At 46.1% G+C, this 16,630-nt stretch overlaps 1 protein-coding gene across 1 annotated transcript; it reads left to right on the top strand.

Moving 5' to 3' along the window:
* The first annotated feature begins 10,023 nt into the window (after positions 1-10,023).
* Positions 10,024-10,959, top strand: LOC115645698 (olfactory receptor 51G2-like). Its single transcript, XM_030550704.1, has one exon. The coding sequence runs from the start codon at positions 10,024-10,026 to the stop codon at positions 10,957-10,959; it is 936 nt and encodes a 311-aa protein (XP_030406564.1).
* The last annotated feature ends 5,671 nt before the right edge of the window (positions 10,960-16,630 follow it).

A 16,630-nucleotide genomic window follows, 5' to 3' on the forward strand; every position in this document is an offset into this window, starting at 1 on the left:
AGCCAAAGAATCAAATGGACACTTACAGAGGGAAGGGGAACTGAGGACTCTAGCTATCCCACAGTTCCCGCACTCTCCAAAAATCATTTTCACTCTTGACTGAGCTCCCAAAGCCTGAAGGGTCAAAAACATCGTCACAGGTGGTTCAGGGTATATGTCCTCACAAACACCCCGATCCTGTGAAAGAAAAGGGAAAAAAAATTGTTTCTCGCCTTTTTTCAATGTCATCGTATATCTACTGGAGGCTGCTGGCAGATGCAGTGCTGCAGAGCTAAACAGCAGCATCCCTTCCCCTCTCCTCCCCAATGGCAGATGGTGCAATATGGCTGATAGCTGTCGTCATCTTCATCCCGTGAGTACTCCTGGCTGGCCTCAGTGAGGTCGGCCAGGGGTTCCTGGGTAAAAATGGGAATGACTCCCAGTCATTCTCTTCTTTAAGCTGTGTCTAATGGAGATTCAGTCCTGCCTGGAATATCATTGCAGCTGGAGGCTGCGCTCCGCTTCCCCCTTTGATCTCTTCTTGCAGAGGCAATAAAGTCAGTGTTGTTTCTTATTCATTCATTCTTTATTATTTCATCACACAAATAGGGGGATAACTGCCATGGTAGCCCAGGAAGGGTGGAGGAGGAGGGAAGCAATGGGTGGCATTGTTGGAGAGGCACGCCCTAGAATGGCATGCAGCTCATCATTTCTGCGGGATGTCTGGCGCTGTGACCCGGAGCTGCCGTTTGTCTCTCTGATTCTTTAGTAGACTTACCTGATATTCTAGGCAGGACTGACTCTATCTTTAGACAAAACGTAAAGAAGGGAATGACCTGGGGAGTCATTCCCATTTTTGTCCATGATACCCCGGCTGACCTCGCCAAGGCCAGCCAGGAGCACCTATGACAGCAGCAGACGGCACAATAGGACTGGTAACCATCATTGCCAATTTGCAAAGCAGCATATGGTACAATATGACTGGTAAACATTTCTGCTAACTTGGAAAGGAAAGGGAATGCTGCTGTGTAGCACTGCAGTACCGCATCTGTCAGCAGCATCCAGTAGACGTACGGTGACAGTGAAAATGAACGGGCTCCATGGTTGCTGTGCTATGGCATCTGCCAGGGCAATCCATGGAAAAGGGGGCAAAATGATTGTCATTGCTTTCACGGAGGGAGTCTTGTCTGACGACATTTACCCAGAATCACCCGAGACACTGTTTTTGCTTCATCATGCATTGTGATCTCAACCTAGAATTCCAATGGGCGGGGGAGACTGCGGGAACTATGGGATAGCTATGGGATAGCTACCCACAGTGCAATGCTCCGTAAATCAACGCTAGCCTTGGTACATGGAAGCACACCGCCTAATTAATATGCTTAGTGTGGCGGCGTGCACTCGATATTATACAATCTGTTTCCAAAAATGGGTTTCTGTAATATCGGAATAATCCTGTAGTGTAGACATACCCTGAGATTGACAGACTCAAGGAACTCAGTCTTTTTTGCTTAACAAAGAGAAAGTTAAGGGGTGACTTGGTTACAGTCTGTTCGTACTGGCAAGAGGAACAAATGTTTAATAATGGGCTCTTCAATCTAGCAGAGAAAGTTATAACAGGAGCTAGACAAATTCAGACTCGAGCTAAAGTGTAATTTTTTAAACAACGAGGGTAATTAACCACTGGGAAAATTTACCAAGGGTTGTGGTAGATTCTCCAGCACTGATGATTGTTAAATCAAGGCAGGATGTTGTTTTCACAGCTCTTCTCTAGGATTTTTGGGGGCAGGTCTCTGACTTGTGTTATATAGGCAGTAAGATTAGGTGATCACTGTTGACAGATGTTCGGCTGCGAGCGTGTTTTTTCCCTATGTGTTGTCACAGCTCTGTGCAGACAGCTGGCACAGCAGACCTTGAGCGAACCACCCAGTAAATCCACAGACTCAGTTTTCAGCAAAGGAAATTGGTCAGGTTTATTGCCAACGAAGCACGGTGCTAATGCCCTTGCTCAGTGGTTACAGAACACTTAGGCCATGGCTACACTTACAGTTCTGCAGTGCTGGTAGTTACAGCTGTGTTCGTACAGCTGTGTAGGGCCAGTGCTGCAGTGTGGCCACACTGACAGGTACCAGCGCTGCAGTGTGGCCACATTTGCAGCATTTGCAGCGCTGTTGGGAGTGGTGCATTGTGGGCAGCTATCCCAGCATTCAAATGGCTGCAACGTGCTTTTCAAAAGAGGGGGGTGGGGTGGAATGTGACAGGGAGCGTGGGGGAGAGAGAGAGAGATTGGATTTTTGGAGCTGACACTGTTCTCAGCTCCCTGCCTTGCAAGTTCTAAGGACTGGAAGACACACAGTGCCTATCTTCAATCATTTTAAAAGTTCTGACCCCTTCCCCCACCCCTCTCTCATTCACTAAATGCAAATTATGCACTCCTAAATAGCCCTCAGACCAGATAAGCATCTGCTCAACACGGACTTCCCCCTCCCCCTCTGCCGTGTGAGCGTGCTGTTTCTCTCTTCAAGCAAACAGCTGTGAACATTCCAGAGTAATTCCCCTGCCTGCCGCCGCTCACTCAGCAAACAGGAGCTGTGTTTGTTTTTTAAATAAGCAGTTTGGCTGAACTCCGAGCTCCCCTTTTCTTCCGGTTTGTTGTGGACAGGAATTCTGGGATACCTCCTTATACCCCGGAGGTCAATAAAAGCACTGGTGGGGTCCACACTTGCTCACCAGCGCTGGATCACCAGCACTGGAATCACTACACCCGAGGCTCGACCGGGTGTACAGCCAGCCCTGCAACCAGGGAGTTGCAGCGCTGGCCGTGCTTTGCAAGTGTGGCCACATCCTAAGTTGCAGCGCTGTAACCCCCTCACCAGCGCTGCAACTCTCTAGTGTAGCCATGGCCTAACACAGGTATGCCTGTGACAATGGACTGGCTTAGAGAATGACGGGACTTTCCGTTCTTCCCTCAGCCAGACAAAGACATTGCCCCTGAGACACATCTTTATACACAGATTCAAACAAGCTATGTATTACTCCTCACGTATCTGGATGCCACCCACTGATGTAAAGAGGGGCCGCCCATTACCTTGTACATGTTGGTTCGATCAAAGCATCTTGATCCATCGTGCTGTTATCTTGACCTTATCCTTAAGATGAGTCGGAATGCTCCTGTTGTCTTTGGGGAATGTGATTAGCATCAGGGTGTTCTGGTACCACCTTTCTGGAATTTGTTTGAGTATATATATTGTGCCTATCACTACTTAAGAATGTGTGTTTCTGCAATGTCAGCCCTGTTGGTGCAAGGTTCTGTGAGCTGGGCCTGCCTGTTCTTTACAACATCACTTTGCTTTATAAGCACAAAATTGTGACTACTTTAGCCCAGGCCTCAGGCCTCATATGAGGCCTCTCCTATAGGGCCTCAAGTCTTAAGTCTTCTTTCAACTACATCTCCCCATGTTTTGTCTTTTTATGGGGAGGAGGTTTACCCAACATTCCAGAAAATCATGATGCATGGACTTGTTACTGAAATATTGGGTTTGCCTCTCTGAGAGCCTATAACAGCCTGACAGGGATAAAGAAAAGATGCTTTATTTTGCAGGAAAAAGGAGAGCCTTGTACTTTAGTACAAAGACCCTATTTTATACAAATTTTACAAGCCTTTTATACACTTTTGGACAAAGAGTCTTGTGTGTTAACATTTGATTGGTAGGTGTTAAACCTTACGGTTTTGTTATTTGTTTAGTAAAAACTGGTTTGAAATAAGTTTTTTTTGCTTTGAGGCAGAAGAAAAGAGAGAGTTTAAAAGTTTACGTTACTGTATACATAAGGCTTTTGCTTTTTTTATTTTATTTTGGCTGCTTATAAGCTATTAAGGGGGGCTACCAGTAACTTTTATAGTCCCTCCTTCAGGTGCATATGAGTTGTAATTCTTCAACAAAAAAACTTCAGAAAACAGACTCCAATGAGAAACTGCAGAACTGGAATTATTTCCAAACTGGGCACCATCAAATTAGGCCTAAATAGAGGGGGAGTGGATGGGTCACTACAGAAACTAAATCAAGGTGTTAGTCTCGAAAGTGCCACAAGTACTCCTAGCTGTTTTTACAAAAACTAATTTCTCCTTGCTAAATACTTACCACTTCTTTCCAACCATTTCAAATGAGCCACCTTGTTTACATTGGCCTCATTAACTTTACAAAGTGATTTCCACTCCTTCTTGTCAACTGTTGAGAATAGTCCACCTCCACCTTAATAATGCCCAAATATGTATTTGGTTGTCGTGGTAATAGAATCTTGTGTTGCTATGACAACTGAGTTAGATTATTAGGGGATAGCCCAGTCAGTTTGGCTGGCTGTTGGTTAGTTCTATGAGCGGCAATAAAATGGCTGCTTCAAGGTTTACAGCTCTCTGTGTCTCCAGTGATTTCTTCCTAAAAGTGTTGCCCCCAAGGATACAACACCAAATAAGTATGTTAGTCTCTAAAGTGCCACAAGGACTCCTCGTTTTTTTTGCTGATACAGACTAACACGGCTACCACTCTGAAACTTTTGCATAGACACCTCACAAGACATGTTTGTACAAGATCTATTATAACGGTGTCATAATGATACCACTATGATGAATATGGGAGGCAATGTCCCTACCTCTTCCTCAGCTGCCCTAGAGCTTCTCCTTCTGCCCTTCTCACTGCCCCCCCAGCTAGAGTGGTGAGCCCCCTGGAGAAGCCCAGAGCCCCCATAGCCCCCGTGGCTAGTGCCCTGAGCATGGTTTGAGGAGCCCCGGACTGGCTGGAGCCCCCCCAGCCATGCTGCGCCTCCTCTCATGAGACCCTGAGCCACCCCCAGAAAAGCTTGTCTCTTCCCAAAGGACCTCAGCTTTTCATATTTGCCTTGCAGGTTCCAGGGCAGCTGAGGAAGCAGTTGGGACATTGCCTCCCATATTCATCATAGTGGCTAGCGTCCCCAAAAGTGGGCTCCACCCACTGCCCATTTTGGAAACCATTAGGAAAGGGATAGACAATGAGACTGAAATAGATGCCTCTATATAAATGCATGGTATGCCCGCACCTTGAATACTTTGTGCAGGTCTGGTTGCCCCATCTCCAAAAAGATATATTAGAATTAGAAAAAGTACAGAGAAGGGTGACAAAAACGTTTAGGGTATGAAACAGCTTCCAGTGGATGAGAGATTACAAATACTGGGACTTTTCAGCTTGGAAAAGAGATCACTAAGCGGCAATATGATAGAGGTTTATAAAACACATAACACAACAACTGGGGTCACCTGTGAAATTAATATGCTTCAGGTTTAAAATGAACAAAAGGCCGCATTTCTTCACACAATGCACAATGCAAAGTCAACCTGAGGGACTCATTGCCAGGGGATGTTGCGAAGGACAAAAATATGACTGAGTCCAAAAAAAGAACTAGGTTATTTCATGGAGGAGAGGTTCATTAGTGGCTGTAAGACAAGATGGTCGGGGACGCAATCCCATGCTCCGGATGTGTCTCTGACTGTCAGAAGATGAGAGTAGACGAGGGGGGATGGATCACTCAATAATTGCCCCCTTCTCTTCTTTCCCTCTGAAGTACCTGAACTGTCCACAGTCAGAAGACAGGGCACTGGGCTAGATGGACCAAACCTTTTCCAGGAGTTCCCTCTGTTATAGAGCTCAGCTAGCCACCCTAGAAGACTTCCGTGGTAGGGTGACCATACTTCCCATTTTGGCTGGGACAATCCCTTTTTTAAGCACTGTCCCAGCGAATTCAACTTTTTTTTTTCCCCAAAAGGAGGCATTTCTATTGTTTGCTCCTGGAGATTTGATCAGCCGGCAACAGCAAACAGGACAAATGCCCACTTCTATCATAAAAGTGGGGAAGTGGGGAGCGGAGGAACATTTGGGGCAGGCGAGTGGAGATGCCAGCCCCAAGCCTGGGGTGATGCAGAGCTGAGAGGCAGGCGGCAGTGTTGCAGCCACAGGTGACAACTTCCTGAAACTTGAGGGGGCCCCTACTGGGTTCCAGTGATGGGCGATAGCTTTGCACAGAGTTGGGGGGACTAGGGTGAGAAACTGTGTGTCTCCTGTTTTTTCTTTGGGAAATATGGTCATCGTAAGGGTGCTCAGTGTGGAAGGTTGATGGGGGACTTGTGCAGCCACCTAGGGGTGTGGTCCTGTAGAACTAGAGAGAGAGTTTCATGGTGTGACCTAGAGTTTCATGGTTTATGTAGGAAAACAGAGTGCCTCTCCTCCACAATTTTGACCCAATGAAGCTGCACAGCTGCAACTGCCTGAATCGCCAAAAGAAATTAGAGGTGTTTCATCTTCCTCTTCCTCATAACATAAATGAAGGTTGCACTTACAGAGTCTATGGCTGGACACGGGGCATAGAAATTTCGAAACATCTAAACCAGTCTAGGGCTGGGGTATTGTGCCCATCAGCTACTCTAATCTGCCCTCCCATGTCTGTGCAGTCCCCTCCACCCTATACAATTCATGCTTCAGCAGATCCTGCAATCAGCGGCTACTGTGACAGACCCTGGTAACACATCTCTGATGAACCTGTGCTAGCAGGGAGGCGGAGAGCATCCTAGAGCAGTTGTGGAGGCCCAGAGATTGTGGGTGGGAGGACCTAGCTATCAGTGGACCACTGAGATCTGAGCCTAACTTTGAAGAACCCTGGATCCTGGGTCCCCTTAGTTATTCGTCAGGGAGAAGGGAAGAGACCTCCCCTCCTGGAATGATTCAAGGGAAATTTCCAGGTACAGAGCATTTTGGAATATCCCTTCCCTGGCCTGCACCCTATTTTAGTAATACAGGAACGGGGGCTGCCAGGGAGAAATATACTCCTATATTATTATAATTAGATTTTATTTTATGTTATTTCAGCAAGATCACAGCTGTGACAGGTTCATTGCTACCCCTCGGACGTCTCCAAGGTAGCCAGATGACTAATCGAAATCATATGAACAGTGATGACAACCTGGATTCCAGGAATAGAGCCTGCAGCAGGGCTTGTGCTGCAATCCAGGTGGGTAGGATCACTATGCATCCCCTGTGATTTGTCTTTCTGCAGTTTGCTTTTGGCCACGATGGTGCACACTAAGCCAAGCAGCTGAAGTTCCCTGATGGCCAAGTGGCCCCCAAGGGAATGTGCATTCATGCTTCATAAACACAGTTGTCTTCCTATCTGAACAGACACTGCCTGCTACCTCTCCGATGACTCCTTTTCCTTTAGGCTGAAGACCTCTGGTGTCAGCAGCTCCTTGTCTAGCAGAAATTGGGTATGTTGGAAGGTTTCACTGTTTTTAAAGCATGAAGTGAAGGGGAAAGGCTGCAAACTGTTTCCATTTGCAGGTGTTCTGTGCAGCAACAGCAAACTCAGCTGGTCTGTTGGTGCAATATAGAGACAGGGGCTGGAGGGCAGGAGCACTTGGTCACTTGGCAATCTCTCCCCTACACCTGCCCACGAACCAAGGTGGGTTATTCAAGCTACACAGAAATCTGACATGCAAAGTGAGCTCGGAGAGTTAAAACTCCAGTACCATGAGTTAGGATTTGTCAAGTTGTCCCATTTCTAGAGGGGCAGTGTGTTCTGGGCCTGATCCTGAAACCCCACAGAATATTAGTGACTAGTTCACAAATTACCTCAGGTTTATTTGTTCCAGGAAATGTAATCAACAAATGCATATAAAATTATATTATTCTCTAGTTCTATTGTGAAAGCAGAAATTCAGATCTGCACTGCTCTGTGGTATAAGTTCCAATAGGGCATATTTCTGTTTCCTGACTGGCTGAGGGCTTCAGCAGTTCTGCCTTGTATCTACCCCTCAGAGTAACAGAGCTACCTACATCTCTGCCCTTCCTCTGGTCCCAAGTGCCAGATGTCAGGCATAATAGCTTTCCCTCTCATTGAGTGAAATCCCACGATCCTCCCACCATCAGACTGGGACCTTCTCTATTGCACACTGTGGTTTCACCCAGTACAGCCATAACATAAATAGTCAACACAATGTAGCTATAAAGCTACCATCCTAAGAACTGGGTTTAACACACACATTCATGATGACAGCTCAGCTCCATGTCTGATACAATGCTATTCCCAGGTGCTACAGATTGTTTGAATACAGGACAAAGACAGTCGGAGAGAGAGCAATAGGTGACTTTCCTGTGGGAAATGAAGTTCCATTTCCATGAATACTCCTGCATTTGACTTTGAAATCCACTAACTGCAAACCCTCATCGTGCCTGAATAACAGGTGCTGGAGTTACTATGTACTAGAGAGTGAGAGTTCAGGGAGTGAATATTTTCTGTACTGATCCCAATGGCTGTTAGTGCTCTGGATACAGGCTACAGACTGACAGAGCAGAACCTGAGGAGAACCAGTCAGCTATTAACCCAGGGACAGAGGAGCTACTAGACTTTTGTTTGCTGGCAATCAACTGAATGAGGGCTGGGACTCCGCAATCTTTTCAGGTTCTGAAGAAATCCCGATGACAGACGTTACATTTTAAGTCCCACTCTAATCCAAGAAATCATTTCTGAAAGTGGATCAGAGGGGAAAGAATAGACTGACACATGTATGCTAAAGTACAGAGTAAATGTTATGCTAAATCTTTTCATTGTAACACAAATATTACAAACCAAAAATTCATGACATACCTGTACATTGAAAGTCAGAAGCAGTGGTAACTGTACCGCTGAATGGTTTTTGCTTTAGAAAGTATTTCAGTAGTACTCCAACTATTGTTGGCAATAGGTTTGAGCTCTTAACTCTTTGTTCAGTGAACAGCTGTATGATACTGTCTCCTGGGAAATGACCAGAAGCTCTTTCTAACACTTACATTGGGGGTCATGAACATTGTCCCTCTGCAATACCTGAGCAAGTCTTTTGAAAAGGTCATGAGATAACAGAACCATTGGTCTGTGTTTCAGCAAAGAGTCAAGCTGAGGTGCAGAAAAGGGGAGTGTTACAGTGGTTGTATATAATTTTCACCCATCACCTCTTACATGAACATCTCTGAAATAACTTGCACGCTCAAGGGGATATTAGTGCAAACCTGGTTTAAACTATTCACCCATGTAACTTTGCAGATATTTACGGACCCTTGCATGGTGAGAGGATGCAGGGGCTGTGAGAATGAAGAGAAGCTTGTATGGTGAATGGACCGTCTGGATTCAGTCAACATTGTTGAGGCAAAGCATTTCAGCTCTTCTTGAAGGGACTCTTGGGGGTCAAAGTGTATCACCCGGGCATTTGGTAAGGGAAAGCTAATAGACCCCTGTTCTGAAGCAATTAACCCATGTAAATCTGGAGTGATATCATTAAGACATTCTTGAATTCAGAATCAGGCCCTAAGAATTCATCCCATGTGCCAGGAAGAGGCAGACACATTTATAAATAGCTTCAATCCAGGACAGATAAATACAATGACCAATATCACCATGCACTTGCACACAAGCCATGATGCAATGGGCCAGAAAGAGTGTGTGTGGGAAAGTCACAACTGTAAATGCACATAGTGCACAATAGGCTGTGGAACTCCCAGCTCAAGATATCTATGGGACCAAGAGCTTAGCAGGCTTCAAAGAGGGATAAGATGTTTATATGGATAAAAAAATAAATCCCATTAAGGTTGTTAGGATCTCTTTTAAAAAGTCTTGGAAGAGCTCTAAGCCTTCCTGATTTACACCACCAAATATGTCTAAGTAGTGGGTGTCAGGGGGAAATATTCCCTGGCAGCAGGAAATCTCATAGCTGCCTATTGCAAGACTTGTTCTACTTTCCACTGAAGAATCTAGGAAATGGATACTAAATACTGAGCTGAATGGACCAGATGTCTGATCCAGTCTGGCAGTGCCTATCTTCCTGGTGGTGGTGAAAATCCAAGACTATGTAGTTGCTCATTTTCCTTGAGATCCTGGGAGCCTCTAGACTTGCATTGAGAGCAGAAAGATATCTCCTTAATTTTCATCTCGTCTCCTGTTATTTCTCCTTTCAGAATCTAAAGTTCAAAACTCCCTGTGCCTGCCCAGGACATTATGTCAGCTGTCAATGACACCAAATTCAACTCTGCAGTGTTCCTTCTCACTGGGATACCAGGGCAGGAGGATGTCCATCTCTGGATTTCTATCCTCTTCTGTTTAACGTATGTTATTTCGATAGTAGGAAATTCAGTCATTCTCTTCATTATAAAAACAGATCCAACCCTCCATGAACCCATGTACATTTTCCTTTCCATGTTGGCCATCACAGACCTTGGCTTATTGATAGCCACCATGCCGACGATATTAGGCATATACTTGTTTAACTCTAGGGAAATCAGCTTTAATGCCTGTTTTACACAGTTGTTCTTTATTGGCTCACTTCGATGCATTGAATCTTCTGTACTCTTGCTGATGGCCTTTGACCGCTTCATCGCAATCTGTAACCCACTGAGCTATGCTTCCATCTTAACCCTGCCTAGAATAGCCAAGATGGGACTGGTGTGTGTGCTAAGAGGAATAGCCGTAATATTCCCACTCCACCTTCTCCTGAAACGGTTCCAATACTGTGGAGACAATGTCCTCTCCCATTCCTGCTGTGCGCACCAGGAAGTCATGAAGTTGGCTTGTTCAGACAACAAATTCAACAACCTCTATGGCTTATGTCTTTCATTCTTAATAATGGGGTTGGATTCACTGCTCATCTTCTTCTCGTATGTGATGATCCTCAAAACAGTGCTGAGCATTGTGTCACAGACAAAGTGTCTTCGGGCCCTGAACACCTGTGTCTCCCACCTCTGTGTAGTCCTGCTTTTCTACAATTCAGAGATTGGTTTGTCTGTGATACACAGATTCGGGAACAGCTCGACTCATCTGCTTCAGGTTCTCCTGGGCTACGTCTACCTTCTGGTCCCGCCCCTTATGAACCCAGTCGTGTACAGCATGAAAAGCAAACACCTTCGATTGAGGATAATCAGATTGTTCATCAAGTGAAGCGTCAGTTCATCACCCAGTTCCAGCAGTGGTGACACAGGAGAGGAAAAACCCAGGACACAGACACTTATTCCATCCTGGACCCTTACATCTGAGACAAGATGAGCTACTCATCTCCTCTCTATAGAAAGAGGTTGAGATGGGGTCTAAGGCTTGGAGGAATGGGAAAGAGACTGCCCGCACCTGCTGGTGAGTGAGGACAGCACACAAGGGGAAGGAGATCAAGGCAGGCAGCAGCATTTACAAAGTGACTGTGTTTGTAGAGAGCCTGGGGACAGGTGGGATGTTGGCCCATAAACAGCTCTATTTGTTGCTGCTCCGACCTTAGAATTCCTCTTCATATAGTCAATAAAGAGAAGGGAGGTGGATGTTGTTTCCTATTACATCTGGCCTGCCCCTGTCCTGTCTCTGGTTAAACATGCATAGGCCATGGAGGAAGCTGCAGAGCTGTTCTTCAGTCTCAGCTCTGATTCACTGTGAGTGCTCTGGTTGCTGTGTAATCCATGAGGGCTGCAGGAGATATGGACAGGGGCTATTCAAGGTGCACGGACACCCACCCTTCCCCTACGCCCTCAGCCAGGTGATCATGACTGAGTCCTGTCAGATTAACGCAGGACAAGCCTTTCAGGCAGTGCCCCCTGCACACAATTGATGTCTCAGCACCGCACACCTACTGAGCCCATTCCCCCCTCCCTCAAGCAGAGCTGCCTCTGTGAGCGAGGGTCTGACATGCAGGAGTCCTGACAAGAAACTGAGGCCCAGTTTCCCTCCTTGTCCCCTGTGTTTGTGCTGTCCCAGCTGCTTTCCAAGGGGTGGGAGTGGGAATCAGCTCCCGTAGAGAAGCCCAGGTATTTCCTATCGCAGTCCAGCCCATTCACTGCAGGGTGACCACCTGTTCAAAAGGCAAAAGCAGAACATATGCAGGGGCCCTGTCCCCAGTGTGGCCCCGCCCCGGGCTTCCTCTTACCCTGAGGCACCTACCTCTCCTTCATTCTTGCCTGAAGCCACAATCCCCTGCTTCATCCCCTTCCCCCTTTACCTCTCCCTCTGCCCCATCTCTTCCCCAGAAGCCCACCTCCCTGCTCCTCCTCTTTATCTGAGGCTCCAACCCCTGTCCAGACCTGAAGCCAGAGCCGGGCCATGGTAAGTGCTGCCCAGGTTTCCAGAACTTCTATAAGGAGCCCCAGTCCCTACTCCAATCCTGGGCCGGTGGCTGGTCGGCCTGAAAGCAGCTCCCATCTTCTATCACCAAACCCAAGACATACCCCCAGGGAAGTTGGAGAGTCCAGGTCTCCTCACATTGGCCCAGAATTGGAAGAGCAGGGAGCAGAGATTTGAGGGAAGAGATGAGTCAGAGGGTGTGACAAGACTGAACTAATGCTAACTGCAGCAGGCAGGGCGGTGGAGTATCCTAAGTAAAGGAGGAGAACGGGGCTGGAGGGTAGGAGAGTTTGTGTTTTGGAGACGACTGAACTGATGCGATCCCACAAAGGGGAGTCTTGTTTTAAGTACCCCAGGCTGACAGTAAGATTGAGGGTTAAACAAAATTGCTAAGCAGGAATCACCCCATAGTAGCTGCGTAGCCTGTGCTGCTGGAGGTGGTATCCCAGAAATAGGGTGGTTTTCTGTACTGAATGTGACAAATGTTTTTTAAAGTTTACTTTAAATCCAGCTTCCCAGTACCAAACGGCTTCTGTGTTCCAGGGTACTCGATATTGCTCAAATGTTTTGCCTGTGGGGTACTGCGATACACACACAATATTCCATACTGCTGTAAAAATATGTTTAAAAAATTGTTGCAAACAAAAAAATTGTGAAGTATATAAACACTATCTTGCTAGTAAGTTAAACAGAAAAGGAGCATAAAGGGTTTGTGCAGTAGTTACTGGGTTGTTCCTTAAAAAAAACACAATAAACCTAAACAAAAACAGCAGCTAGTGAATGGGGAAGCTTGAAAAGGGGTTAATGAAAACACCTGCTTTGGTCACCCCAACAATAAGTTCCCTTTCGCGTTGCATCCTATCATTAAAACTATCTGTATTGTTAGTATAATCATGCAAAGTACTGATACTGGGGGAGAAACACCTGCTGCATGCTAAACCAAAGCATTAACAGCTCCAAAAAGCAAATTAAAGCTCTGTAAGCAAACTGCTCTTGCTGCTTACTAAACACTACAACATTACAAGCCCAAACATTTGTCAAAGCAAATAAAGTTATAAAAAGTCATCCTGCTCTAAAAAAACCTGTAAGTCATCACAATTTATCCAAAGGGCACATAAAAATAAAAAAAACCTATATAATGGATCTTTGCTGTCATAACAAAAAATGTTCAATTAGTTACTGGAAAAAAACCTAAAATATCTGTATGAGGACTAACCTTAAACGGCCAAAAATATAATTATAAACCCTGCAAAAAATCTACAGCACATACTGTCTTTAAGGTAACTCTGGTTTAATAGCTAATCGAAAAATAAAAATAAGGACATCAGCATTGATAACAACATTGCACTACCCCTGCATTCAGTTCTACAGTGATTTGTAACCCAGCACCAGCCAAAGTTGATCACTTTGAACAACACCGCTCTGTCTGCTGGATAGCTACTCAGAGTAGACGTGTTTATGTAAATACAGTTTGCTCCTGAAGTCTCTCTCCATCCCAGCCTGCTGTCAAGGGAGAACTCACTGCGACCCTGTTTACACAGCTAATTCACTGGGTGATATTATGGAGTCGCCTGCCATAGCAGTGGACTAGAGTCCTTGACTCAGGAGGTCCCTTCCTGGCCTATGTCCCTACATCCCATTAGCCCACTTTGCATCACACTTGGAGTGTGTGTGGAGTTACTTGTCCACTATCCTCTGGCCTATGGATTTGGCCCTCAATAGATTCAGGAAAAAGCATGACTCAGCATTTTCATCTGGAAAAGGTATTGTTCGTGGGCTCCTATTTAGTGAGGGGGTCGGACTAGATGATCACATTGGTCCCTTCTGACCCTAGAATCTATGAATCTATGTCACAGGAGCTTAATTCTCTGAGCTTCAGATAATTTCAGGATGCTGAGATGCCAGCTGCCCCCATCACAGCTACTAGCTCCAGAGAGAAAGGATAGTTCAGTGGTTAAAGTACTAGCCTGGGATACAGGAGAATTGGCTTGAGTTCCAGGTTCTTCAAATGACTTCCTCTGTGACTTTGGGAAACTCATTTAGTCCCTCCGTTCTTCAGCAATATGTGTTTTAAAACGGCTCAATGTAAAGGTGTACATCTAGGAACAAAGGATGCTGGTCATCCTTATCGGATGGGGAGGCGGTGCTGGGATGCAGTTACTCTAAGAATGACTTGGGGGTCACGGTGGTTAATCAATTGAACATGAGCTCCCTGTGCAACACTGCGGCCGAAAACGCTACTGCAATCTGGGATGTATAACCAGGAGAATCTGAAGTTGGAGCAGAGAGGTTATTTTATCCCTTTATTTGGCACTGGTGTGACTGCTGCCAGAATATTGTGTCTAGTTCTGGTGTCTACAGTTCTTGATGGACGTTGATAAATTGGAGAAGGCGCAGAAAAGAGACATGGGAATGGTTAAAGGATTAGAAAATCTGTCTTAGGCCTGGTCTACACTATGAGTTTATATCGAATTTGGCAGCATTAAATCTCATTAACACTGCACCCATCCAAAGAACGAAGCCCTTTATATCGATATAAAGGGCTCTTAATACCGATATATGTAATCCTCCCCAATGAGGGATGTAGTGCTGAAACCAGTATTGCCATTTCTGATTAGGGTTAGTGTGGCCGCAATTTGACGGTATTGGCCTCCGGGCGCTGTCCCACAGTGCACCATTGTGAGTGCTCTGGACAGCAATCTGACCTCGGATGCACTGGCCAGTTAGACAGGAAAAGCCCCACAAACTTTTGAATTTCGTATCCTGTTTGCCCAGCGTGGTGCGCCGATCAACACGGGTGACCATGCAGTCCGAGAATCAAAAAAAAAAGCTCCAGCATGGACCGTGTGGGAGATACTGAATCTGTTATCTGTATGGGGAGATGAATCCGTTCTATCAGAACTCCGTTCCAAAAGATGAAATGCCCAAGCATTTGAAAAAATCTTCAAGGTTATGATAGACAGTTGCCACAACAGGGACTCAACACAGTGCTGCGTGAAATTTAAGGCACTGAGAAAAGCGTAACGGAAAGCCAAAGAATCAAATGGACACTTACAGAGGGAAGGGGAACTGAGGACTCTAGCTATCCCACAGTTCCCGCACTCTCCAAAAATCATTTTCACTCTTGACTGAGCTCCCAAAGCCTGAAGGGTCAAAAACATCGTCACAGGTGGTTCAGGGTATATGTCCTCACAAACACCCCGATCCTGTGAAAGAAAAGGGAAAAAAAATTGTTTCTCACCTTTTTTCAATGTCATCGTATGTCTACTGGAGGCTGCTGGCAGATGCGATGCTGCAGAGCTAAACAGCAGCATCCCCTCCCCTCTCCTCCCCAATGGCAGATGGTGCAATATGGCTGATAGTTGTCGTCATCTTCATCCCGTGAGTACTCCTGGCTGGCCTCGGTGAGGTCGGCCAGGGGTTCCTGGGTAAAAATGGGAATGACTCCCAGTCATTCCCTTCTTTAAGCTGTGTCTAATGGAGATTCATTCCTGCCTGGAATATCATTGCAGCTGGAGGCTGCGCTCCACTTCCCCCTTTGATCTCTTCTTGCAGAGGCAATAAAGTCAGTGTTGTTTCTTATTCATGCATTCTTTATTACTTCATCACACAAATAGGGGGATAACTGCCATGGTAGCCCAGGAAGGGTGGAGGAGGAGGGAAGCAATGGGTGGCATTGTTGGAGGGGCACCCCTAGAATGGCATGCAGCTCATCATTTCTGCGGGATGTCTGGTGCTGTGACCCGGAGCTGCCGTTTGCCTCTCTGATTCTTTAGTAGACTTACCTGATATTCTAGGCAGGACTGACTCTATCTTTAGACAAAATGTAAAGAAGGGAATGACCTGGGGAGTCATTCCCATTTTTGTCCATGTGCCCCCGGCTGACCTCGCCAAGGCCAGCCAGGAGCACCTATGACAGCAGCAGACGGTACAATAGGACTGGTAACCATCATTGCCAATTTGCAAAGCAGCAGATGGTACAATATGACTGGTAAACGTCTCTGCTAACTTGGAAAGGAAAGGGAATGCTGCTGTGTAGCACTGCAGTACCACATCTGTCAGCAGCATCCAGTAGACATACGGTGACAGTGAAAATGAATGGGCTCCATGGTTGCCGTGCTATGGCATCTGCCAGGGCTATCCATGGAAAAGGGGGCAAAATGATTGTCGTTGCTTTCATGGAGGGAGTCTTGTCTGACGACATTTACCCAGAATCACCCGAGACACTGTTTTTGCCTCATCGTGCATTGTGATCTCAACCTAGAATTCCAGTGGGCGGAGGAGACTGCGGGAACTATGGGATAGCTATGGGATAGCTACCCACAGTGCAATGCTCCGTAAATCAACGCTAGCCTTGGTACATGGAAGCACACCGCCTAATTAATATGCTTAGTGTGGCGGCGTGCACTCGATATTATACAATCTGTTTCCAAAAATGGGTTTCTGTAATATCGGAATAATCCCATAGTGTAGACATACCCTGAGAGTGACAGACTCAAGGAGCTCAGTC

Source organism: Gopherus evgoodei, chromosome 1, assembly GCF_007399415.2.
Source record: "Gopherus evgoodei ecotype Sinaloan lineage chromosome 1, rGopEvg1_v1.p, whole genome shotgun sequence".
In the NCBI taxonomy this organism is placed as follows: Eukaryota; Metazoa; Chordata; order Testudines; family Testudinidae; genus Gopherus; species Gopherus evgoodei.